At 38.4% G+C, this 26680-nt stretch overlaps 1 protein-coding gene across 1 annotated transcript in view; it reads right to left on the reverse strand.

Moving 5' to 3' along the window:
• Positions 1–26680, reverse strand: part of ERICH6 (glutamate rich 6) — a 33813-nt gene that overhangs the window by 1975 nt on the left and 5158 nt on the right. Inside the window, exons 3-13 of the mRNA XM_044255084.1 lie at positions 24675–24766; positions 22068–22130; positions 21748–21803; positions 21540–21656; positions 18952–19065; positions 17838–17995; positions 17328–17398; positions 16225–16370; positions 7781–7866; positions 5721–5876; positions 3039–3267 (exon numbers count right to left, since the gene is read on the reverse strand). Of these exons, the coding sequence (XP_044111019.1) occupies positions 3039–3267; positions 5721–5876; positions 7781–7866; positions 16225–16370; positions 17328–17398; positions 17838–17995; positions 18952–19065; positions 21540–21656; positions 21748–21803; positions 22068–22130; positions 24675–24766 (1288 nt within the window). The remainder of the gene's footprint in view (positions 1–3038; positions 3268–5720; positions 5877–7780; positions 7867–16224; positions 16371–17327; positions 17399–17837; positions 17996–18951; positions 19066–21539; positions 21657–21747; positions 21804–22067; positions 22131–24674; positions 24767–26680) is intronic.

Below are 26680 nucleotides of genomic sequence, written 5' to 3' on the forward strand. Positions count from 1 at the left end.
AACATTGAAAATCTATGGACATTGGGGAGGGTATGTGCTTTTGGGTAAATTGGAAGGGGAGATGAACCATGAGAGACTATGGACTCTGAAAAACAATCTGAGGGGTTTGAAGTGGCGGGGGGGTGGGAGGTTGGGGTTCCAGGTGGTGGGTATTATAGAGGGCACAGTTTGCATGGAGCACTGGGTGTGGTGAAAAAATAATGAATACTGTTTTTCTGAAAATAAATAAATTGGAAAAAAAAACAACAAAACATTGAAAATCAAATAATGCAAAAAAAAAAAAAAAAAAAAAGAACCACACCAAGCAAATGCTAACTAAAAAGAAAGCTGGTATAGCAATTTAACTTCATACAGAATAGTATTTAAGGCAAAAGTCACTTGTAGAGACATTGGGAATAATACATGTTGAAAATATAATATTTTTGTCAAAATAAAGACAACTTCACTGATAACACTGAATCTCATAATGGGCAGAGCTGAAGAACTAATAGGTGAGGTGGAAGATCGGGCTGGCCCAAGGCAGAAGGCACAACACACCAAGGAGATAGTCAACATCTTGAATTTCCTAACCACCACCTTAAGAGTCAACTGGGGAAGACCAGAAGCAGGGAGACTCATTAGGAAGCTCTTACAATGATTTAAACGAGATGAACTTGGCCCAAGAGGCAGACAAGAGGGTTGGTGTTAGAGGACATGAGAAGGTTTGAGACCAAGGCTTTGAGACCGGAGGGGTAGGGGGCGTGCAGGGAATAGATGTGAGGTTCTGATGTGGAGAGAAGGAATACTGCTCCAAAGTGGCCTCAGCAGGAAAGGAGTGCAGGTGTCACTGTTTGAGGTGGAGAACACTGGGTGGAGGGGGGTGGGCGTTCTCTAGGATCTAATTTCGCCAAGTTTTTAATGCCCTCTTACACATGCAAAGGGATATGCAGGGTTGGAATCCAGGATGTGAAAGCTAAAAGTTCAGGGAGAGGAAATGAAAGGATTATCAAGATGGAGGTGGTAGGAGACTACCACCTACCAAGGCAGGAGACTCCATGAGACCACCTAAGGAGGGATTCACCTAGGGATATGAAGAAGAGCCCCCAGCGGGAGGCCTGGAGCCCCTCAATATGTAGAAAATGCAGAGGTGAAGAGAGCAAAGAAAAAGGAGAAAGAACAGTTCCCGAGGTGGAAGGAAAATCAAGGGAAGCAAGGCAAGAAATGCTTCCAGAAAGAGGAAGTGAATAACTGGCTGGTACCACTGGGAGGCCACTCCATGTGGCAAAAATTATGCTGCATATAAAATGTTATGGAGCCATTAAGAATAAAATAGACAAATAACGCTTGGAAATGTAGACATGGAAAAACCTCTAAGACTCCTTATGTCGAAACCAAAAACAGAATCCCCCCAACAATACAAACAATATGATCCAATTTTTATAGTAACAAAGATGTGTATGAATAATTTATAAATACATTGAACAGAAAAATCCTAAATTTGGGGTAGTTATGACCTTTAAGAAAGGGGTTAGAATAGATGATGAAAGGATGAAAGTGGAATCTCGACTTTTTCACTCTATTTCTATATTATTTGAATCTTCGAATATGAGAATATTTAACATACCACTTTTGTAACTTTTAAAAGCCTAAAAAAAGGCTAATCATGAAGATAATGAGAAATGGAACATCTTTTTTTTTTGGCATCAAAATGACTTCTGATTAAAATTCATTTCTAAGGAGCAAAGGGGGAGAGAGAACATTTTTTACGTTTTTGGTAAGAAGGCATTTACCATGAATGTAACCAGAAAGCAGCCTATTTCATCAATTTCTAACAAATAAAGAAGCTTGTCTGGAGCGTAAACAGAGGACCCCAATAGGCAGACAGATGGAAAGTGGCTGGAATAGTGCTGAGTGCGTGGTAGACCCTCTTGGGGGTTTGGAGTTGGCGGACTCAGAAGTGTCCCTTTTGGTTGGTGTCTCTCAGATATTCCTGCCTGTGCTGAATATGGAGGTCATATTTCCTCTTATTTAAAAGTGTAGAAGTTTTCGAGGTTTGACAACACCTTTGAAGTCTGGAGCAATCTCTTCCTTTTAATAACTGGTGAAACAAAGGGCTTTGGGTTTAAGGGACTTGTTCAGAGCCTAGATATGCTACACAGACCTCTATTTACCTCTCTCTCTCTCTCTCTCCATATATATATTTCAACATTATTGAGTTATAACTGACAAACTCTGTGTGGAGCTATCATTTATTGAATACTTAGTTGGTACCAAGCACCATGCTATATGATCTATATTTTGTATTCTTATTGAATATTTGGCAATCTATTTGGTGGGAATCATTATCCCCATCTTGTAGATGAGGGAACTGAAGTTCTATCACTCACTTAGCTAAGTGGCAGAGTTGAAGTATGAAACTATGTCCCTGTAACCTGAAGGCCACGTTCTTAACCACTGCCACTCACTGACAGTGTATTCTAGGCCATGCCCTGGGTAGGGTAGAGCAATCCGTAAGGCAGAGATTTTGTCCTGGAGTTCACCATCTGGTAGGCAAGGCAGCCACAACGGCAAGTAAGGCAGCATGGTCCATCAAATGCAGGGAGAGAGGTGAGTACATGAACACCCCCAGGGAAAGCCATGATGGACCCTCATTGGGCAAAGGTCTACGTGGTCTGGGAAGTGTCTCCAAGGAGATGGAACTTATACTTGGTCTTTCACATGGTTGGAACCCAGGGTCTCCTGACTCAGCCCAGGGCTTTCTGCCAGAGCACAAAGGAAAAACACACACAGTACAAAATTCTAAACCCAAACCCCCAAAGTAGCACTACTTGGTCACAGAGTAAACACAGTAAATGTTAGTTTTATCCACTCTGTACTAAAAGGAATTTCTGAAGAACAAACAATAAGGTTTTTCACTATGTGTTTTTTTCATTGAATTCCAAAACTCTTAGTGGATAGCAGATTACACACAAGTATAATCTCTCAGTCATAATACTAACAAGAGTCATTTACTCTCATTATTCTAAATGCTTTGAATTGTTTTCAAAAAATGTACCTACCTTCACTTTGGTCCCAACACTGATTCTTGCCTGTTGGCCCATTGCTAGAAAAGTGATTGAAATCTTGTCTTGTTCTAAGATGCGAATTCCAATGTAATGGTTCAAAGCCAGAAAGACAGGTTTAAATGAAACAAAGGGTGAGGAAGCGACAGAACTGGACCAATTCCAAGCCCTTATTCTGTTGCCAGCTTGATCTGAGTATTGACCTCCCAAGATATTGATGTATACCCTGGGCAGAAAGGAAATTGAAAATTATAAACCGTCATATTTTACTTTAACCTTGAAATTAGCCCTGTTGCTTGCTAACAAAGGGGAGCAGCAGTTTACGCTAGCCAGCGGCATACAAATAGTGCAGAACCTCGGGTAATCTTGTGAGTGGTGATACTGTAACTGGATTTTATACTAATTTAGAGTGGTGGATCCAATCCAAGACCTACTGATAAACCAAACTGGGTCCCAAAGATGGAACCACGATGGTAAAGGGATCTGGAAAACTGTGTGCTGGGAAAAATGAAGGGGGAGCAGGAAAGGTTTGCTTTGGACAAGAAGACATGGAGGTGAGGCAAGCAGACTGTATCTGAAGAGGGGAGAAGACTACACAATGAAGACCAGTGGCTGTTAAGTCCTAGGGAAGACCCCATTGGCCTCAGTACGGGACAGCTGTGTTCTAACAGTACCCAGTGACTAGGAGCCAGGAATCCTCCTAGGAGGGTTCTCGTCAGGGCTGGGTGTGGGCAGGAGAGACTCTGGGAACATCTCTGAAATGGCTCAGGATGCCAGTGAAGAGCTTTGTGATGGAGCACAAAGTAGAGCTTAGACTAATGGGGCCTCCATAGTCTCTTGGCTTAGCTGATGCCACATTTATTACATTATATACATATCGGGCCCGGCACAGACTGAGCCCCAGTGGCACTAGGGGCTGCCATTCTACTTAGTTATCTTCTCGTGCTCTCTCACTGTGTTCCAAGTTGGATCTCCCTCCCTTTCTTGAGAGGGAATACGAACAACTTTGGGTATTTAGAAAGTTTGCGGAATTTGATAATAAATTTTTTTTTTTAACCTAGATGAATTGGCCATGAGGGGTCCTAGAGTAAGATAATATCTTATTTCCCCACTGCTGATTAGTGACAGTAATCTAATAACAGAAGTGTAAATGAGAAATTGAGGTGATGATCTTGTTGTATGTGGGAGGAAGAAGTTTCCTTTCATCTTGAAATATGGATGAAAATAAAACTTCGGTAAAATTATGTAGACAAATTGTTCACTTTATAGCATTCTTTGAGTCTGTATCATGTACATGCTTTAGGGACAAAGATTCAGAGTGTGACTTCAAAGACCATCTGTCCAAGAGGGGAGATGGACTCGCTACACGAAAGGCGGAGGCAGGTAGAAGGGGCTATGAGAGTATGCAGAAGTCACATCAGAGGGTCAGGAATTCAATTAGTGGGTCAGGGGACTTCACAGACAGGAGAGCAGTCCTAGAAACCAATGAAAATTTGGTGACAATTAAGACAGTGCCCCACCACATGTAATATACAATTGCTTTTGAACCCTGAAGGATAAGTAGAAATTCTCCAGAGTACAAGTAGGGATAATGGACTGCTGCTTTAGATCTAAAAAACACACGTGTCTTAACTTTCTCAAGTAATGGTAGAATGTCCAGACTTTGTCAATTATGAATGGAGCTTCTCAAGATGAGATAGTTATTCCTGTACATAACTTAAAAGGAGAGCGTATGTCTTTCTGAAAAGTTCAGGAAGTTGGAACTGCATTCAAAGTTAGAACCCAAATTTCACTTTCTCAGTCTAAATAATATGAGGCAAAGTCACAGAGTAAATAAGTTCATAGATCAAAATGGGATCAGGATCCGTAGACATTTTGTAGGTATGTAATTGTAAGTTATAGCTATAGGAATATTGGAATAGTTATAGACATATCTCAAAACATAACACACAGAAAAACTATAACAACACAGTATGGCAGCTTCCATTGTAAATTATTTCCATAGATGATGTAGTATAACATTATCAGGCATACCTCTAGAGAAACCACCTGGGTTCGTATCCCAAATCCCTCATGTGACCATATAATTTGTTTGGAGATTTTTTTTTTCTAATACTGAAATACTGAAATCACAAAGTTCATATATTCTTACTGTTTACAGAAAGAATATGATGAGCTTTGTTTTATGTAGCTGCCTGGGATTTTTCCACTGAGAAGATATGGGACAACATAAAAAAAAACTTCTCTGAGTTAAACATTACTATCTAAAGACCACTAACAAAAAATTCTTACATTCTGTTTACTTTTATCATTTGAAAGAAAAAAAGAAAACCTCCAGCTAGAAGATGAATAAATTCTAGGGATCTAATATACTGCATAGAGATTATAGTTAATACTGTATATATATTTAAACATTGCTGAGAGTATACCTTCAATGTTCTCAACACAAAAAAGAAGTGGTAATTATGTGACACGATGGAGTGTTAGCTAATTCAATGCAACAATCATTTTGCAATATATAAGTGTATCAAATCAACACATTTTATGTTTTTAACTTCTACGATGTTATGTCAATTATATCTCAATAAAGTTGGAAAAAATGAAAGAAAAATAAATTTTCAAAGCCAGTCCCCCTCCCAACTCCCGCAAAATGGCAGCAGGAGAAACCTAGAAGCCTACCAGACATTTCCATTGGGATGGTAGCATGAACTTCTCCCAGAAGAATCTAACAATGCCAGGATCGCAGGGTCAGTTGGCATATCTTCTTGGACTATACAAGTAAAACCATTTATTTTATTGGGCACTCGGATGATGGCTAGGTTTCCAGATGGGTAACTGAGATCAGATAAGGTCCTTTGAGTTCTAATGGCCCTTGACTATTCCGAGAATAAATTCAATTTATGAGAGAGGCTTTGAAACCATTCTGGAATGGGAGCTACAAAAAGCATTTTATGCTTTTTATGGGATCAAAATACATTTACAAGATGCAAAAAGTCTCAACAAAATACCAGCAAATGGAATCTAGCAACGTATAAAAAGAATTATATACTATGCTGAAGTGGAGTTTATCCCAGGAATGCAAGGTTGGCTTGACATCTAAAAATCAATCGATGAAATGTATTGTATTGATAGAATAAAGAGCAAAAAAAAAGTGATAATCTCAATATACCCAGAAAAAATATTTGACAAAATCCAATACCCTTTCATGAAAAATAACTCAATGAAGTAGGAAAAAAAGGGAAACTTCTCAACCTGATAATGTCTAACAAAAACCCACAGCTGACATCATACTTAATGGCAAGAGGCTTTAAGAGTGATTTCCCCCTAATATCAGGAACCAAATGAAAATATCTATTCTTCCCACTTCTATTCAACATTGCACTGAGGAGTCTAACTAGAGATATTTTATGAAAGAAGAAACGAAAGGCATCCAGATTGGGAAGGAACGATGTGAAACTATCCTGCTCTTGTATATAGAAAATCCTAGGGAATCCATGGAACAATATTTTAGACTAATAAACAAGTTCAGCAGGGTTATAGGCTACAAGACCAATGCACAAAAATTAAATTGTACTTCTGTATACCAGCAGGGAACATTCTGAAAATGTAATTACAAAAATAACCCCATTTACAATAGCATCAAATGAATAGAGTCTACTGAGGGTAATTTACTCTTAATACTCAGTCCTATCTAAGCTTATCAGAGAAGATTAGAGGAAAGGTAAGCACAAGATTGACTCTGAGTCATTTTGAAAAGCAGCCAGGGCCTTCAAGAGAATTAAGAATTAAAGACAGGGCCTGAAATGATAACTAATGATAAAAGCTGGAGAGTGTTATGTAAAATTTATTGATGTAATTAAAACAAGACCTACAGTTTTTCTCATGGGGACTTACCTAAAACTTCATTATACTTCCTATGCCATGAAAGTCATTTTTCTGCTTGATTATTGGGATTTGATTAAACTTTTAGGAAACTATAACCAAACATGTCTTTCTCCTATAAAAGTGGGGCCTTCAGCCACCAAAAATCTCTCCTCATTTCACAGCTCTGTTTTTTCCTTTCCTTGATGTATTAAATGGCCTTTATGTCAAAATAGTCAATGGCTTGGCCATGAGGTGGAGGTTCAAGTGATGAATAACTTAGTGTTCCATAAAATGGATATTGAATTTTTGTATTAAAAAGTAATGTGCTGCTCAGAGATGTATAAATTGGTACACATTTTCTGGGGGACAAAATCTATCAAAGCTTTAAAATGCCTAATTTCACAGTCAGAGTTTCTAGCCCTAGACATTCAATTCAAGGAAATAAGTGAAAAGTATACAATGAAGTCTGCACAGAGCTGTTAATTTAGCTGTTGCATATAATAACAAAAAATTGTGATACTGCCTTTGAGGTTAGGTTAAATGAATTGTAGTACATCTCTATAATGAAATACCTTGTGGTTATAAAACCAGTGGTGTATTTCTATCTTTATTACATATTATATGCTCATAACATTGCTATTTAATATTATTATAAAAAGAGGGCAAGTTGAACAATATGAATAACGAGTTGAGGAATTGACTTAAAGAATTATATATATATATATATATGCTCATAGAAAAAAGGAAAGGTGTATAAAAAAGATGTTAACAGCTTTTCTCTAGATGACAGGGTTTGGGGTTGTATTCTTTCTTTATAGTTTTCTATATATTGTATATATAATAAAGCTAATAAAAATAACTTGTTGAAAGGATACAATATTTGTGTTGTTCCATCAGGAAATGAAGTCAGAAACTTGCTCCCATGTTTGTAGTGCTTCTCCAAGAGCTCTTTCCTCATGATCTATGTATGTACAACAGAAAATGAAAGGTCCCTTAATGTTAATTGTTCCAGATACAGTGTATTAATTATGATAATAACAGGCATTGGTTGCTTGCTAGGCAGTGATACAAACCATTTATTTATTTATTTATTTATTTTTCAATTTCTTTATTTTCAGAAAAACAGTATTCATTATTTTTTCACCACACCCAGTGCTCCATGTAAGCCGTACCCTCTATAATACCCACCACCTGGTACCCCAACCTCCCACCCCCCCGCCACTTCAAACCCCTCAGATTGTTTTTCAGAGTCCATAGTCTCTCATGGTTCACCTCCCCTTCCAATTTACCCAAATTCCCTTCTCCTCTCTAATGCCCCTTGTCCTCCATGCTATTTGTTATGCTCCACAAATAAGTGAAACCATATGATAATTGACTCTCTCTGCTTGACTTATTTCACTCAGCCTAATCTCTTCCAGTCCCATCCATGTTGCTACAAAAGTTGGGTATTCATCCTTTCTGATGGAGGCATAATACTCCATAGTGTATATGGACCACATCTTCCTTATCCATTCATCTGTTGAAGGGCATCTTGGTTCTTTCCATAGTTTGGCGACCGTGGCCATTGCTGCTATAAATATTGGGGTACAGATGGCCTTTCTTTTCATGACATCTGTGTCTTTGGGGTAAATACCCAGGAGCGCAATTGCAGGGTCATAGGGAAGCTCTATTTTTAATTTCTTGAGGAATCTCCACACTGTTCTCAAAAGATGCTGCACCAACTTGCATTCCCACCAACAGTGTAAGAGGGTTTCCCTTTCTCCACATCCTCTCCAACACATGTTGTTTCCTGTTTTGTTAATTTTGGCCATTCTAACTGGTGTAAGGTGATATTTCAATGTGGTTTTAATTTGAATCTCCCCGAGGGCTAATGATGATGAACATTTTTTCATGTGTCTGATAGCCATTTGTATGTCTTGATTGGAGAAGTGTCTGTTCATATCTTCTGCCCATTTTTTGATGTGTTTGCCTGTTTCGTGTGTGTTGAGTTTGTGGAGTTCATTATAGATCCTGGATATCAACCTTTTGTCTGTACTGTCATTTGCAAATATCTTCTCCCATTCCATGGGTTGCTTCTTTGTTTTTTTGACTGTTTCCTTTGCTGTGCAGAAGCTTTTGATTTTGATGAAGTCCCAAAAGTTTATTTTTGCTTTTGTTTCCTTTGCCTTTGGAGACATATCTTGAAAGAAGTTGCTGTGGCTGATATCAAAGAGATTACTGCCTATGTTCTCCTCTAGGATTCTGATGGATTCCTGTCTCACGTTGAGGTCTTTTATCCATTTTGAGTTTATCTTTGTGTACGGTGTAAGAGAATGGTCGAGTTTCATTCTTCTACATAGAGCTGTCCAGTTTTCCCAGCACCATTTATTGAAGAGACTGTCTTTTTTCCACTGTATATTTTTTCCTGTTTTGTCAAAGATTAATTGACCATAGAGTTGAGGGTCCATATCTGGGCTCTCTACTCTGTTCCACTGGCCTATGTGTCTGTTTTTATGCCAGTACCATGCTGTCTTGGTGATCACAGCTTTGTAATAAAGCTTGAAATCAGGTAACGTGATGCTGCCAGCTTTATTTTTGTTTTTCAACATTTCCTTCGCAATTCGGGGTCTCTCTGATTCCATACAAATTTTAGGATTATTTGCTCCAGCTCTTTGAAGAATGCCGGTGGAATTTTGATCGGAATGGCATTAAAAGTATAGATTGCTCTAGGCAGTATAGACATTTTAACAATGTTTATTCTTCCCATCCAAGAGCATGGAATGGTCTTCCATCTATTTGTGTCTTCTTCAATTTCTTTCATGAGTGTTCTATAGTTCCTCAAGTACAGATCCTTTACCTCTTTGGTTAGGTTTATTCCCAGGTATCTTATGGTTCTTGGTGCTATAGTAAATAGAATCGATTCTCTAATTTCCCTTTCTGTATTTTCATTGTTAGTGTATAAGAAAGCCACTGCTTTCTGCACATTCACTTTGTATCCTGCCACGTTGCTGAATTGCTGTATGAGTTCTAATAGTTTGGGGGTGGAGTCTTTTGGGTTTTCCATATAAAGAATCATGTCATCTGCAAAGAGAGAGAGTTTGACTTCTTCATTACCAATTTGGATACCTTTTATTTCTCTCTGTTGTCTGATTGCTGTTGCTAGGACTTCTAATACTATGTTGAACGAGAGTGGTGAAAGTGGGCATCCTTGTCTTGTTCCTGATCTCAATGGGAAGACTGTAAGCTTTTTCCCATTGAGGATGATATTTGCTGTGGGTCTTTCATAGATAGATTTGATGAGGTTCAGGAATGTTCCCTCTATCCCTATACTTTGAAGCATTTTAATCAGGAATGGATGCTGGATTTTGTCAAATGCTTTTTCTGCATCAATTGAGAGGACCATGTGGTTCTTCTCTCTTCTCATATTAATTTGTTGTATCACATTGGTTGATTTGCGAATGTTGAACCATCCTTGTAGCCCAGGGATGAATCCCACCTGATCATGGTGGATAATCTTTTTAATGTGCTGTTGGATCCTGTTGGCTAGGATCTTGTTGAGAATCTTAGCATCCATATTCATCAGTGATATTCGTCTAAAATTCTCCTTTTTGGTAGGTGATATTGGTCTAAAATTCTCCTTGCCTGGACAAACCAATCTTAAAAATCATTAAAGATTATTCCTAGCCCCTGCAGATAACTTGATAAAAGCTTTCAGGCAGGAATCTGACATTACATATCTGTTTGAAAGGCTTAAAAAAAATTTTTTTAACCTTATTCACACATTACTCTAGAAACAGAAAATTAAAGAGCAGCCCTAGCACAATGGAAATATTCTATGTGCTGACTGTAGTAGTGGTTACATAACTGCCAAAATTCAGAGCGCTGGACATCTAAAAAAGGTGAATTCAACTGTATATAAATTATAACTGTATATAAATTATACTTTGACAGAGTGACTTTGAACTCAAAGCTACAGACGCTAGAATCTGTAGCATCTGGTCTCTCTTCAGGATTGCTCTTGAAGTTACTTGAGTAAAACACTGATGGCATATGAGAAGAAAAAAATACAGGGAAATAATTCTTCTTAGATCTCCAATTTTAACTATTTTATATGTAGTACTTAATAGGGAAATGAATTTGTGCCCAGTAACATTTTATAATGATTCTTTTTAATCCTAATCTTGTATTGATTCAATACAATTGATTATATTGAATTACAATTGTATTGAATTACAACAATGTAATCGATTCAAGGATTTCTAGGGCTAAACAATGAAACCACCGAAATACTCAAATAAGTGTTGCCATTTATTTTGGAAGATAACACATTTTTATTCATTTTTAAAGTTATGAATATGAAATACATTAAGAACAGTGCTAAAACAAGCTGTTTTGTTAGTGAGTAATTATAAAGTGAATACCCATTGTTATCTCCAACCAGGTCAAGAAATAGAATAATACCAGTACTCTAGGAGTCCCACTGTGTGTCTATCTCAAAGTCGATACTTTCTTTCCTAGACATAACCGCTACTCTGACTTCATAGTCATTTCCTTGCACTTTCACAATTTCTAAACAATATAGCTTTAATTTTTCTCATTTTGAATTTTACATAAGTAAAAACATACATCATGTGTCTTTAATATTTTGTTTCTTTCTGTTAATATTATGTGTGAGTTTCTTGCATGTTCCAGTGTGTAGCTGTGGTCCACTAACTTTAATTTGTGATAGTATTTCAGGGTATGAATTTATCCCTATTTATTTAATGGTTGCCTGAGTCATTCCCAGTTTTTGACTATTGTAAACTGAGAACATTCTTATGCATGTATGCTGGTACTCAGTTCCCCTTGGATATTATGACCATTTGAGAAAAATGGGCCAAAAAAACCTCTTGAACACTTCTGAAAGGAGAACTCTCAAATGATCAATAAACGAAAAAGTGCTCAACATCATTAGTAACCTGGAAAATTAACCTGGAAAATTAAAACCACAATTAGAGATCAATGTATATCTATCATACTAGCAAAGAAAATATAAATTCTGATAGTAATGACTATTGGAAAGGATGAAGAACAAGAGTCATTATTGTTTGCCTCTAGTGGATCAATGTAATACAGTCCAACAACTTGGAAATCATTTTGGCTTCATCTAGTAAAGTGAAAGACAGGCATAGCCTGGGATTCAGCAATTCCATTTCTGGGTATAGTATCTGAGAGAAGGGTAAATATTATAGCTTAACTTCAGACTTGGATAAATTAAGTTTACTTGCTGAAAATTTCTAGGGTAGCCAGAAAAATAACAGAAGCAGAGAGTATAACTCCCAAGCTTGTAGAGGTAGAATAAAAAAAAAAGAATGATATATTTTAAATACCCCTCCCCAAAAGACAAGAAAGGATAAAGGAAAATAAAAACACATAACAGGGAACAAATAGAAAATATCAAAGAATGTCAGTATTTATGTGTAAATAGACTAAATACTCCAGTTAATTAAAAAAAGAATGTCAGATTAGTTTTAGTTCTCTTTTTAAGGAAAAATATCAACCATATATTTTTTACAAGAGACAAATCTAAAATCTAAGTATATAAAAAGATTATAAATAAAAATGATACAGGAAAATACTGAATAGTATTACTAGAGATAAAGAAGATTACTTCATAATGATAAAAGTTTAAATCCACCAGGAGGATAGAACATTACAAAATATTTTTCCCATACTTAGATAATTTCAACATATATAAAGCAAAATATTACAAAAGGAAAAGGAAAAATTAAAAATTCCATAATCATAATGGGATATTTTAGCCTACCTCTCTCAAAAATTGCAAGGATTTTTAGACCAGAAAGGTAATAATAAAATAAAATATTTGAATAATGTCTTTCATAAATTTGACCTAATGTTCATGGATTGGAAGATTAAGTATTTTAATGATGACATTCTTCCCAAATTGATTTATAGATCCAATGTAAGTACAATTCACATTTTAATAAGATTGTAGTATTTGTATGTGTTGAGGAAAGGGAGGTCTTCACAAGTCGATTCTAAAATTTATAGGAAATACCAAGAACTTAGAAGAGCCAAGATATTCTTAAAGAAGAAGACTGAGAAAGAGGAATGTGATCTACCAGATATTAAGATCTATCACAAATTAGAGTAATTAAGACAGTGTAATGTTGGGGCATAATAAAGAAATCTATGATACAGGATAAAGAGTCCAGGGGTGCTTGGGTGGCTCAGTGGGTTGAGCCTCTGCCTTCGGCTCAGGTCATGATCTCAGGGTCCTGGGATCGAGACCCACATCAGGCTCTCTTCTCAGCGGGGAGCCTGCTTTCCCCCCTCTCTTTCTGCCTGCTGCTCTGCCTACTTGTGATCTCTCTCTCTCTCTCTGTCAAATAAATAAATAAAATCTAAAAAAAATAGAGTCCAGAATCAAGATCATGCAGTCATAAACATCTGATGTGGGACAGCTGTGCCAGTGCATGGCAATGGAGAAAGGAAAATCTTTTCCATACTTGAGAGAGAGAGACAGTGAGCATGATGGGAGGGGTAGAGGGAGATGGAGAAGCAGACTCCCCACTGAGCAGGGAGGCTGATTCAGGACTCCATCCCAGGACCCTGGGATCATGACATGAGACGAAGGCAGACGCTTAACCAACTGAGTCACCCAGGTGCCTCTCTATATTTTTTAAATGAAATTAGAACCACTAGCTCACATTATATGTAAAACCCAATTCCAAGTGGATTAAAGACCTAAATGTGAAATGCAGAACTACAGAGATTTCTTTAACATAGGAGAATAACTTTATTATCTCAGGTAAGGGAAAAATTTACCAACCAATGAAAAAAAGCAGTATCCATGAAGGATTTGATAAATTACAGTTAAAATGGTGAAGGATAAGCCAAGAAGGGAAAAGTAGTTGCAGCAATATGACATACAAATGTATGAAGTGTTTTTATAAATCAACATGAAAGAAGGAGTCTAATGTACCACTTTTTCTCTTCATTTTTCTTGAATATCAGACCATCCAATTACACAAAGCACATTCTTTTGAATTTCCTTTAACGTGGGGCTCTGGTGACAAATTTTCTTTGACTTTACTAGACAATATCTTTTTTGGACACGTTTTCTTGAAAAATACTTAACCGGTTATAGACTTCTAGACTGACTGCTTTTTTCTGTAAGCATGCTAAAGACATTCCAATGCCTTCTGACTTCCATTCTTGCTATTGGGAGGTTATCTGAGAGTGTAATTCTTCGAATATAAACAGAACTTCTTATTCTCTGCTGCTTTTAAGATTTTTTTCCCCCTTCTGTGTTCCCCAGTTTTGCTCTCACATGTCTAGGATTTTTTTTTCTTTATTTCATCTTGATTGGGATTCATTGGACTTCTTAAACCTGTGGGTTATTCTCATTGATCAGTTCAGAAAATTATCCATTATCTCTTCAGATACTGCCTCTTCCTGATTATCTTTCTCCTCTCCTTTTGGAATTTTGAATAGATATGTTTTAGACACCTCATTTTCATATCATATCATAAACTTTATTCTGTATTCTTTACTTAATTTTATTCCCATAGAGAATTTTATAATTTTTTAAAAAATTTTCCAAGTTATTAGTTCTCTCTCTCTTTTTTTTTTTAAATATTTTATTTATTTATTTGACAGACAGAGATCACAAGTAGGCAGAGAGGCAGGCAGAGAGAGAGGAAGGGAAGCAGGCTCCCTGTTGAGCAGAGAGCCCGATGTGGGGCTCGATCCCAGGACCCTGAGACCATGACCTGAGCTGAAGGCAGAGGCTTAACCCACTGAGCCACCCAGGCACCCCCCATTAGTTCTCTTTTTAATTGGGCCTAACCTGTGTTTAACTGTCATCTTTCAAGTTTTTAACTTTAGTTTTTATTTTTCATTTCTAGAAGTTCCATTTTTTTCTTTACAAACCAATTATGTCACGATAGTTTTCTGTTCCCTCCATATATCTTAAAGCTGATATTTTATTTTCATGAGCATAGTTTAATTTCCAAAGTCTTTGCAGGTCTTTTTTTAATTAGATATTATTCTTCCGGGTTTTCAATTGTGGTGTTGAGTTTTCTTGTTTTCTTGATTCTTTGTCACTTTGTGCTAGTATCTGAACCTGAAGGATAATTTGCAGGAGAAATTTGAGGGCCAGGCAAATTGGACAGGGCCGGTCTTCCTGACAGGATTTGGGTTTGATTCTGTCAGTCTTCTCAGTTCACTGCCATGGTTTAAATTCTTTATACTCAAGAGAAACAAATATGGTCTCCATAATTTAGTTTCTAGAGATCTATTCTGAAAAATATACTTATATAAAAATCCACTTATATACAAAGATATTCAAAGCAGTATTACTTAATATAGCAAAAAAATTGTTAACCTGCATGTCTAATAATAGGGGAGTGGTTAGACAAACTACATTAAAATACCACACAGATAATTGAAATGCTATTAATGTAAGCTATATAAGATCATGGAAATATTTTTTAATGAAAAATTTTAAATAAACTCTTAATTTTAGAACAGTTTTAGATTTTTAAAAAAATTGTGAAATAGTACAAAATATATCTCAAACCCAGTAGTGTATCCTATTATTCACATCTTATATGAGTATGGTACCTTTGTTATAGTGAAGGAAACAATATTGGTACAATATTATTAATTAAAGTCCTTACTTTATTCAGATTTCATAGAAATATTTTTATAATACATTTAAAAATGAGATAAAAATTACACATGTAATATAATTACAAGTGTTATTAACAAAAAACAATGGGTATAAGTCTCGAACAGTGCCATCTAATAGAACTTTTGGTGACCAAAAGAATGTTCTATACCATCAATATGGTAGCTGTTAGTCACACACAGCTGTTCAGCACTAGAAATGTGACTAGTGTGACTGAAGAATTCCATTTTAAATTTTATTTAATTTTAGTTATTTTAAATTTAGATAGCCATATGTAGTAGTTGCTACCCTATGGGGCAGCGTGGATCTAGAAAATATTGGAATATTAAAAATGAACTGGGGAAGTGCTTGAGGCTCTTGGTGATTTTTTTCCCCCTTCTTTTTAGTTTTTAAGGATTCTAAATGTTCCAATGATCACATTTTAAAATAAAAACCCTTAAGTAAAATAGCTCACCATAAAATATATGTAAAAGCATTGTTACAAAGTCTAGTAGAAGTTAAAAAGCCAAGTCTGTACCATTTCTTCTTGACAAAGAGTTAAATGTGTTCTGTAGCCAACCTGTTATATTCATTATGACAGCTTTTACAATTTTAGGAAGAACTTGTTTTAAAGAGTCGTGAGTAAAAATATTACAAGAGAATTACCTTTCCACATGCTATTCTAGCATCACAGCAAACAATGGAAATTTTTTTGTTTTCTAGTTGGAAATCAAGTAGTCTGTCAGCAATTGGCTCTTTTTCCGGAATATCCACAGAAAGTTGATAAGAAATTGTTTTTAAGTGCTTTGAATCTAATGGGAAAAGAATCACATGAAAGTGGATATTTGTTTAAAATGTTCGAAAACCTCTCTTCTAAAATGAAATTTTAAACCCTATTACAAAAGGATCACTTCATCAGACTTTTTTTTAATGGAAGAAAAATGACGTCCCTCATTAAATTAAAGTGAGCATCTTCTTTTGTTAAAAAAATGAAAACGTTCCTTTGTTAAAAGAAGAAAGATGATTTTTTTATTAAGTGAAATTTTCTGGCCTTATGTTTAGTAGGAAATAGTGGAATATCAAGGAACTTTATTCTAGAGATTTAGTTTAAACCACAACAAACATTGATCTTTTCTAAGTATCTTTTCAATGGTTCTGAGTGGTAGAGGAGCAACCCCATGTTCAGAAAGATAAAGTAATTTACCCCAAATCAGCCAGCCTATAGGGAGAAGAGCAAGGATATAAATCAAGAACTTCTGATTCTAAAAATCAGTGCTCCTTCAGTTTTACCCCTAACTAGAACAACTTTACAGCTACCTATAAAGTGGTCTATAGATGTTGCTAATTTATTTCGATCAATAACAATAGTAAGCAGAAGACAAAAACCTCCAAAAGCCACATAACCGAAACACCAGATTTTCTGAACCATTTTAACTGAGGCATTGACTAGAATGAACAATTTATTTGTTTATTTTTTAATTATTACTATTTTTTTAGATTTTATTTACTTGAGACAGAGAGAGAGAGAGAGAGAGAAGGAGAAAGGGGAGGGGCAGAGGAAGAAGCAGACTCCCCGCAGAGCAGGCTCAATTCCAGAACTCCCAGATCATGACCTGAGCCAAAAAGGCAGACCCTTAATGACTGAGCCTCCCAGGCATCCCTGGAATTAACATTTTAAATATTATTTTTTAAATAAACCAATTTCAGCTCTTAGTCATCTGAGCTTTCTATGTTCAACTGATAGATAACATCAGCATTGAGGAACTCACCTTCTTCAGAAAAATTAGTCTGTTCGTTTGTCATTATTGCAAATTGTCTGGCCATTTGTCGCTCCTGTTTTCTACAAAATTGAAAAATATGATGCAAAAGTCTGAAATGTGTTTTGAAGCTTAAAACAGAATTTTAGTACAAATTTTAACTGTTTAAATGCTGCCCCTTATTATTTTTATCTTTAAATACTTGTGAATCCAGGCATTTGATCAGTACATACGGGTCTCTACTCTTTAGTCAACAAATTTCTCCAACATAGGAATTCTAAATTGAGCTGAGAATTTGCAGTTGGTAGATTTCTACTTTAAATTGGTGTGTTCACAGAGTTTCTGGGAGCTTCTGAATCTCAGTAACATCCACCAGGAATTTTAATGGGTTTGCTTTGGCCAATTTTTATTTCTTTACTGGGAACACATCTTCAAAATTATAAATTTGGAAAAAACAAGGTTCGTTGACAAAAAGCCCTCTTCTTCAGTGGGCCTGAGGTTCAATATCAAAGGCTCAGTTACCTCCGTAGGGCTTTTTCCTTTGCTTTGAGTCTGTCAACTTCACTGCCATGGGCTGCGTGAGGGTTAATACAGATTAATTCCGCTGTAGGGTCCTGGGTTTTTTTTTTTTCCTCATAGATGTAGTCAATCAGATTTTGAAAATACCTACAACAGGAGGCCTGAAAAATAAAGAGTCCATTTTTCATCTCACTAGTCCTCAATGAAGATAATTAGAGAAGGAAAAAACCAAAAATGGCTAATGCACTTTGGATAATGATCAATAGTTACTTTTTTCTGGTAACAGCTTTCTTGAGATAGAATTTACATACCATAATTCACATCCATTTCAAGTGTACAAGCCACGGGTTTTTAGTGAATTCACAGAGTTGTGCAAAACTATCACTGCAGACAACTTTTAGAACATGAACCCTTATCCCTCGACACTTCCTCCCCATCCTCTTCTCCTCTCAGCCCCCCAAAGCCACTAACCTGCATTCTGCATAGGTTTCCTGTTGTGTACATTTCATATAAGTGGAATCAGACACTTGTGGTACTTTATGATCGGCTTTTGCTTAGCATAACGTTTTCAAGTTTCATCTATGTTGGAGCATGTAAGCATGGATCAGTACCTCGTTCTTTTTATGACTGAATAATATTCCATTATATGGATACACCACGTTTATTGACCTGTGTTTACCAGCTGATGGTTATTTGGGTTGTTTTCACTTTTCAGCTGTTATGAATCATGTAACTATGCACATTGGTGTACAAGTTTTTGTGGAGGTAGAGGTTGTCAGTTTTCCAGGACATAAACTAAGAAGTGTAGTTGCTGGGCTGTAGGTTACTATGTTTTTAACTTTTCAAGGAATTGCCAGACTGTTTCTCGAAAGCCAAACCATATTATCTTCCAGTTTCTCTACATCCTTGCCAACATTTGTTAGTATTATTCGTCTTTCTGATTATAGCCATCAGAGGGGGTATGAAAAGTTATCCTGTTGTGATTATGATTTACATTTCCCCACCAGCTAACATGTAACCCTGTTAAGCCTTGTAATGCAAGGGAAGATGCAGGAGAAAATACTTCATACATTTAAAAATAACACCATTTCCTCCATGAACCTGCTTTAGAGCTTACTTCTTCTATTGATTCCGAGTTATTGTCATCAGAGATAATATCCATATTGGAAAGAAATGTTCTTAGATCGCCCCCACAAAATTCACACTGGGGTGATATTTCCTCCTCTTCTTCCTTCAGGGAGGGGAAAGCAAAAATGAGTCAATGCCCACAAGGAGGCCCAGAGCCTCTGGGAGCAGCAGGAGTCAGGGCTCTAGTTGGGGCCAGCAAATGTCCAGTAGGGGAGCAGGGGTGGGGCTGGGGGATGTGCCAACCTGTCAGGATCCCTGGAGGCTGAAACAGTTGGTGGGGGAACTTGCAGGGGGCTGAGATCCTATACCAGAAGGCACCAAACTAGCAAGGTCTGTATATTCCAGTAATGAGACATTATTTCTATTCAAGGGCTGGGGAGGCCTGAAGAGGCAGAGGTGGTGTTTTGAGGGCCTCTGTCTGGTTCACCAGAGCACAGAGAACCCAACGGGAACTTGTGGGTCCTTAGGGTGCCTCCTCAGTGAAGAAAGAAAGTTGCACAAATGACTTTACTATTGACATCAGAGTCCGGTTGGAAGTGTGTGGATTACAGTGTGTGACTAGATGCAGGAGACAAAGGATAGCACACATTAGCCCCAGGTTGGGGTTCTGAATTCTCCTGTCTGTGCTGTGAGGGTAATTTTGAAGGGGCGTGGGAGGCCAGGGGAAGCAACAGGAGACTTGGAGTTAGGGGCTCAAGGGTAGAGGCACTATGGCCAGATAAGTGTCTGAGTTCACGACTGTGACTGCAGGGGCTCCTGGGCAGGCCAGCAGCACAGGCCTCTGGGAAAAACCCATCTCGTGCGTGGCCCGCAGGTCTCAAGCACGACCAGGCCAGCTGTATCTTCCATTCTTTGGGACTGGCAAAATAACCACTGTGGGGCCAAAGGGTGGATGAGGTGGTCGGTGCCACCAAGCATTCATCACTGGGGAGTGAGGGCTACTGTCTTGAGGCTGTTGAACTACCTGATAATAAGTACTGTGCATGGCTGAAAGTGGAACACTTTGGGAGGGGTGGGTAAAGCCCCGCCCTAGACAGATGGTGGTGGAACGTCTAGTTTGTCTCTCATGTGACAGGACAGGTGGAAAGAGAGTGTGGCGATGCCATTTCCCTACCAGGGTCTGGGTCATTCGCTTTTCAGCCCATAGTCCCTTCAACCCTTCACCTGCGGGAGGAAGAAGGTGGAGATGCTTCCAAAGATCGTGAGGGGGGCTGGCCTCTGCCCCTGAAGAGGCTGCAGCTGGAAAGGAGAGCTGGCAGGCCAGCGCCTGGTGCCCTTGTCAAAGCCCCATGAGATCTGCTGTGTATAAAGATCCGGGGGCCAGTGTAGGGACCATTCCCCTGGAAGAAAGGCCACCAGGCTTTCTGCATGTTCAAAACCATCTCTGGGGGTCAGCAGAAGAAAACGCCAGACACTTCCTTAGGTACAAGCTTTTGTGGTTCAGCAAGAGGAAGGAGCTAGGTTTGAATCAAGAATTTCAGTCTGAAGAGTCTGAAGGGTGAGCCTAAAGTTTAGAAAAACCTGGACAAACACAAACAGCAAATACTGACCAATATTACATTCCATGGCACGTTTAGTGTGTCCGCCTCATTAGACTTGTAGAGTTTAATGTGCTGCCCCGAGCGGCTATGAGCAGCATAGGGTGTGTCTGCCCAGCATTCCCACACACACTTCTGCCTCACGCTGCCTCCCACGATGACTGGCTCTTATTCCCAGGGAGGAAGCCTGCACCTTTAGTGTACCCCGAAGTAAATAATGAAGGAGGTTCCAGTCTGGGGATGGTGAAGCTCTCTCCACATGGCCAAGCCATCCCGAGTTTGGCAATAATCACACCACCCATCAGTCCCTCCCAGCTCTGGTGCAGCAGGACAGTGTGCGGTCCTGTTGGAACTATGAGGGCGGCCTTTCCCTTGCCCACCAGGCAGAGGCAGTAACTGGTCACTTAAGGTGATCAAGTATGGCAGACATTCACCTTTGTTGCCAGGCCTTGTGGCCACTGTTACAGGATGAATTGTGTCCCCTGAAACAACACTTTGGAAGTCCCAACCCCTGGTCCCTGGAAATGGGGCTTTATGCAGATAGGGGGTCTTTGCGGATGTAAGCAAGTGAGGATGAGGTCATTAGGTCATAATCCAACAGGACTGGTGTCCTTGGAGAAGAGGGACACCGGGACGCACAGAGAATGCCGGGACAGCTGAGGCGCCATAGGAGTGGAACAGCCCAAGCCAAGGAAGGCCAGGATTCCATGGCCACGCTGGAAGCTAGGAGAGGCAAGGAAGCATGCTGTCTGAGAGGGTGGACCGGCTGGCACATGGACTTTGAACTTCTAGCCTTCAGAACTGTGAGACAGTAAGTTGCCGTGGTTTTAAGCCACCTGGTTGACGGTACTTAGTTCCAGCGGCCCCAGCAGACAGACACAGCCACCCTGAGTGCCGTTCCACATAAAAGAACTCTTTACCTGTCTTTGTTTTTTAGAGTATGTTCATATCTTCTGGGCAAATCGTCACATGGCTTATTACATTATGTATTAATAAACGAAATTAAAAAATTTTTTGAAACAACACGAATTAAAATCACCTTGAAGTTAATGCCTAAATTGGAACTCTCTGGTTTGAATGTCAGAATGGATGGTGGCCCGATGCTAGGCAATGTTCTCAGAGAAGGTTCAAACAGGGTGATGAAATCTTCTTTAAACTACATTTTTAGAAAGAGAGAGAATTGATGTTTGAATAAGTGATATTTACCATGAACACACTTGAGTATTGGACTGATAAACATTTCTTACCTCCAGCTCACATAAAATACTCAGCCTTCGCTCTTCTGGATTAATTACCCATTTTTCTGAAGAGAAAAGCATCAATTTAGAAAGAAAGTATAAAATCTTTGTAACAGAGTCTTCTACTCTCTCGTCACCCACTACCCATCTCAAATACACACACACACACACACACACACACACACACTTTTACACACTTTCACCACCTCCTTGGGTAAATTCTTAAGGGAGGGCATTTTGAGAGGGGCGAGCACATCCCAGTTAAGTGTGGTTCCCCAGTGGCAGCTGGCCTTCTCGGGCAGAGGGAAGGACTCCAAATATCCATTTACCTCTTAACTTAGAAGCCAGATTTTCAGGTTCAGTTTCTTTGATTACAGAGGCTGCTTCCTTCCCTGTAGAATGAGTGTACATTTGTCATCAATCCTGACAAAGTAGGAAAGAAGTTTAATGTAAAAGAAAATATGCCTGTCGGAAAAAGAAATACCCTTATCTGTGTTTGTTTTACCTTTGACCTTGTACCTTTTACTTTTTTTTTTTTAATCAATTGTGGGGAACAATTGTAGCTTTTTATCAATCGTGGGGAACAGAGGAGAGCCACCACTGAAGGATCATATTTAAAAATGCGTCCCTATTCCTTTCTGGTCCTAGACTACTACAGAGATGCACACTTTACTTGATTATAAATGTTGTTTGCAGACTCTTTTGTTTCCCTCTTTCTAAAGTACTACTTTGTCTACCTTATGTCTGTTATTCTGTAAAAGACTTTTCAGGTTGAAGGGTGCTAAGGGTTCTCCTTTAAGACACTGAACTCAACCATGAGGATTATTCCCTCCACATATTCCATGGCAGTACTGGAAATGGGGAAGGTAACCATCAGCAACTTTAAATAAATGTCTAGAAGATTTAAACGGATAGAACTGGAATGATGGAAACCAACCAGATCAACCTACAGTGGGACAGAGGTATGGGGAGGGAGCTGGCCCGTTTGCTCACAGAGCCAGGGCCAGCAAGGACTGCGGTGGGAGAAAGAAGTGGGCTTCAGAAAATGATGCACTTCCTATGTGGAGTATCTGGAAAAATTTTAAATGTGTTTTAGGCATTTTGGTCAACAGAAATACCAGCACAGGTATTAAAAAAATGTATGCACAAAGATTTTTATTAAGGCATGAGTTGTTAAGGGGAAGAGCTCAAAACATCAAACCAAACCAAACCAACTCTGAAATATCTAGCAATCAGTTTTATTACATAAGCCACAATAACTGTATATAAAGTAACACTATGCTGTTGTTTCAATGAAATAGATCGATCTTTCATGACATGGAAAGGTGTCCATCATGCACTGCTAAGTAAAAAAGTTAAAGAAGAGATAAAATTTCCATTACTCATGGGAAATGTTAATTGTTCTGCAGACTTTCAACTTACAAACTATTAGCATTAGTAAGAAATTTCAACAATGGGTGGGTCAGATACAAGATTAATATATAGAAATCAATAATTTTCCTATGCATTGACAATAATTAGAAAATATAATGGGAAAAAAGTGTCCAATTGTTACATCAATACAGGACTATAAAACACCTAGGAATAAACTAGGAAGAGCTGCATGAGTCCTTTATGGGGAAAATACCCCCCACAAAACTATGAAAGAAGATCTGAAAGAAATGGAGGGGCACACTTAGGCTCACTAGGTTCCTGCTTGGTTCAGACTGAGCGGCCATCAGATGAGGTGGCCCCGCTGCCTTCCTTGGTAGCCTAGGTAAGCAAACCGAAATCCACGCCAGTCAATTCCTGTAAATGCCTCAAGGTTAAGAACAGCCAGTGGGGACAGCCAAGGAGGCTTCCCATATATCTCAAACCCATAAGCTCTCCAATTAAAAAATTTCCTTGTTCTGCTCCGGGGTCTTCTCTGTAAGAAGCTTCCCCTGCCCCCGCTCTTGTCTGGGGAGCAACTCCTATCTATGTCCTGTTGGGCACTGCTCCGTTTCAGTCCATGTTTGCTCAAACCTAGACATCTGAAAATGCCTGTTTGTCTTGTAACACTGCTAAGACGGGGTGACAAATCAACTTGTCAAGTTCCATTGAGAAATCCCATCAGAATTACTGCATAGATTAATTTGGGAATGATTAACATCTTTTTAGTATTTGGTCCATTTTCCTGTTAGATTTTTGTCACTCTTCTGTGCAAACCCTGGAGTGTCTTTCTACTTCGGTCCCATTTATAAAGATCTGGTCCTCAACTGTCCCTTTGACCCTCAGATCCTCCTCCTACTTACTTCCCTGCAGCCACACTGACTGCCCCCTTGCTCTGGGAGGAGGCCCGTGCTAGTCCAGTCCCTGTGCCTGGAATCCTCTTTCCCTGGAAACCGTTCTGGCTCATTTCTCTCACATCCTTGAGGTCTTTGCTCAAGTATTTTAGCTTCTCAGTGAAGATTTCCCTGAGCACCCCATGTCACCTTGCCCCTCTCTCACCCAACATCTCCTGTCCCTTCCTCTGCTTTTTCTCCTTAGCATGTCTATTGTCCAATGTACTATGTATTTGTGTATTATCTACCTCACCAGCCCCGCACACACCTTCCACACTTTAACACCAGATCACCGAGACAGGGTTTTTTTTTTCTTGTTTGTTTGTTTTTCTTCATTGCCATTTCCCTAAAACCGGGTCTGGACTATGATGGGTGCTTGGCACGTGGTAGGGGCTCGATAAGCCTCTGATGAATACGTGACATAATATAAAAAAATAGAAAAGTTCAAAGAAAAGGCTATTCATAATTCCTTATACTGGGATAAATTAAAATTTTCATTTTTATATATTTCTTAATGGTTTGCATTTAGAAACAGCATGCATTTTAGTTAATAAAAAATGAAGACATATATCAAAACATAAGGGCATATGCGAACATATCTCCAAGCCAAAGCTAAGAAATTAAACTACTCACTCCTCCGCCTTTTGCCAGAAAATTCTTGAAGCCAGCTTTCTTCTGTTTGTACTGATGTTGGAATTCCTGGATACAAAGTGTGATACATAGTCCTGAAGTTTAAACAAAGTGTTAGTTTTGAGTGTATCTATAGAGTTGTTAGCAGTTCTTCGGAACACAGCACATTTTAACAGTCAAATACTGCAGTGTAGTACATAGGAGAGCCTGGTTTCTATTTTCTTTGAAATATATTCTTCCATTGTTATCTCTCAGTCAAGTCAAGCACAGTGTGTTTTCATCATAGGGCAGTGTTCCTGAGTCCCAGATGCTCCCAATGCCATATCCCCACCCCACCCCACCCCCGCCCGGGGAATAAATTACCACCACTATATCGGTGCATGTGCGTTGGTGGTGACAGTGATGGAGTGTGTGTTTAAACATTTATTTTAATTTAAATGAGACACATTGTACATTTTATTTATTTAAGTAATTTCTACTTCCAACATGGGGCTTGAACTCTCAATGCTGAGATCAAGAGTGCTATGCTCCTCCAGCTGAGCCAGCCATGTGTCCCACTTAAATAGCTTAAAAATAATCCAAACCTTTTTTTTTTTTTTAAAGTTGAAGCTCAATGCTTTGTAATCAAACAATTGGTATTCTTTCTACAAGTAGTTCAGTTACTTGACTTATCACTGACATGATAGAAAGGCAGAAATACATTGATTTTTACTAGTTAAGATGACTGTTACCAGTAATAAGTGAGTAATAACTATTGCTTCAAGTTTCTTTGCCTCTTTGAATTTCAGTTTTTTGTAATAATTTGCTGGATCTTCTGAAGTTATCAAATCTTTTTCAAATAATTGAGTCAATTTTAGGTTCTCACTTTTTTTTTAAAAAAACATTCTTTGTTCTGTCTCTACCTTCCTTTTTTAATGCTTGGTTCCTTGGCACATTGCATCACTGGGATGTTTTAATCCTGAAATGACTGTGTCTTGTAATAAGTGAAGAATACTCAGCCAAAGCCACCTCTGCAAATCTCTGGGGGAGTCCTGTTTATCTCACCTACCAGATAAATAAGTTATGGGGACCAAGGGTAAAGGCATACACACACACACACAAATATATATATATATATATATATATATATACACACACACACACACACACACACATATATAAAGATATAAAGATTTTATTTATTTATTTATCACAGAGAGAGAGAGAGAGAGAGAGAGAGAGAGCGCACACACACAAGCAGGTGGAGCGGCAGGCCGAGGGAGAGAGAAAAGCAGGCTCCCCACCGAGCAAGACCCTGACGTGGAACTTGTTCCTAGGACCCTGGGATCATGACCTGAGCCAAAGGCAGATGCTTAACTAACTGAGCCACCCAGGTGTCCCAAGGGTAAAGGCATATTAAACAGCAATCCCTAGACAGCAGTGTATGTCTGGTGCTTTTTTCCCTGAATTCAATGGTTAGCAAAATCAATACATTATCCACCAAAGGCTCTTTGCCTTCCTGAAACCAATACCAGAGATTGTTTTTGAAATTCTGTGTAAAGATGGCGGGTGACTGAGGATAACAAAATTAACGTTTATAGAGAACTTATTATGTAGTAGTCCCTTCACAACAGTTGCCTTACGCTATTTCATTCCAATTAACAAAAACTAATCAAGGCTGTATTAATATTCCCTTTCTCCAGGCAAGGAAACTGAAGCTCTAGGGAACTTCTGAAACATTGCATGGGGCAGATGGAGATGGGGCCCTGAAATGTTCGGCTTCAAAATCTGTGTTTCTCCACATTCATCTGCCGCCTACAGTTGGCCCCATTTTCAACCAGAATAGTAATAGGGCAATTAAAAATAGGAGGTGAGCCAATAGTGGTTGCATTTTTATGACTTTTTAAGGACAGATTTCCTCAAAAACGCAATCTCATGAAATTCACCAGAGAATGGTTGGAAATATAAAAGAAGCGTCTTCTTAGGAAGATTTATGAGGGGAAATTATGAATTTGATCAAGTAAAGAGAT

Source organism: Neovison vison, chromosome 6, assembly GCF_020171115.1.
Source record: "Neovison vison isolate M4711 chromosome 6, ASM_NN_V1, whole genome shotgun sequence".
NCBI lineage: Eukaryota > Metazoa > Chordata > Mammalia > Carnivora > Mustelidae > Neogale > Neogale vison.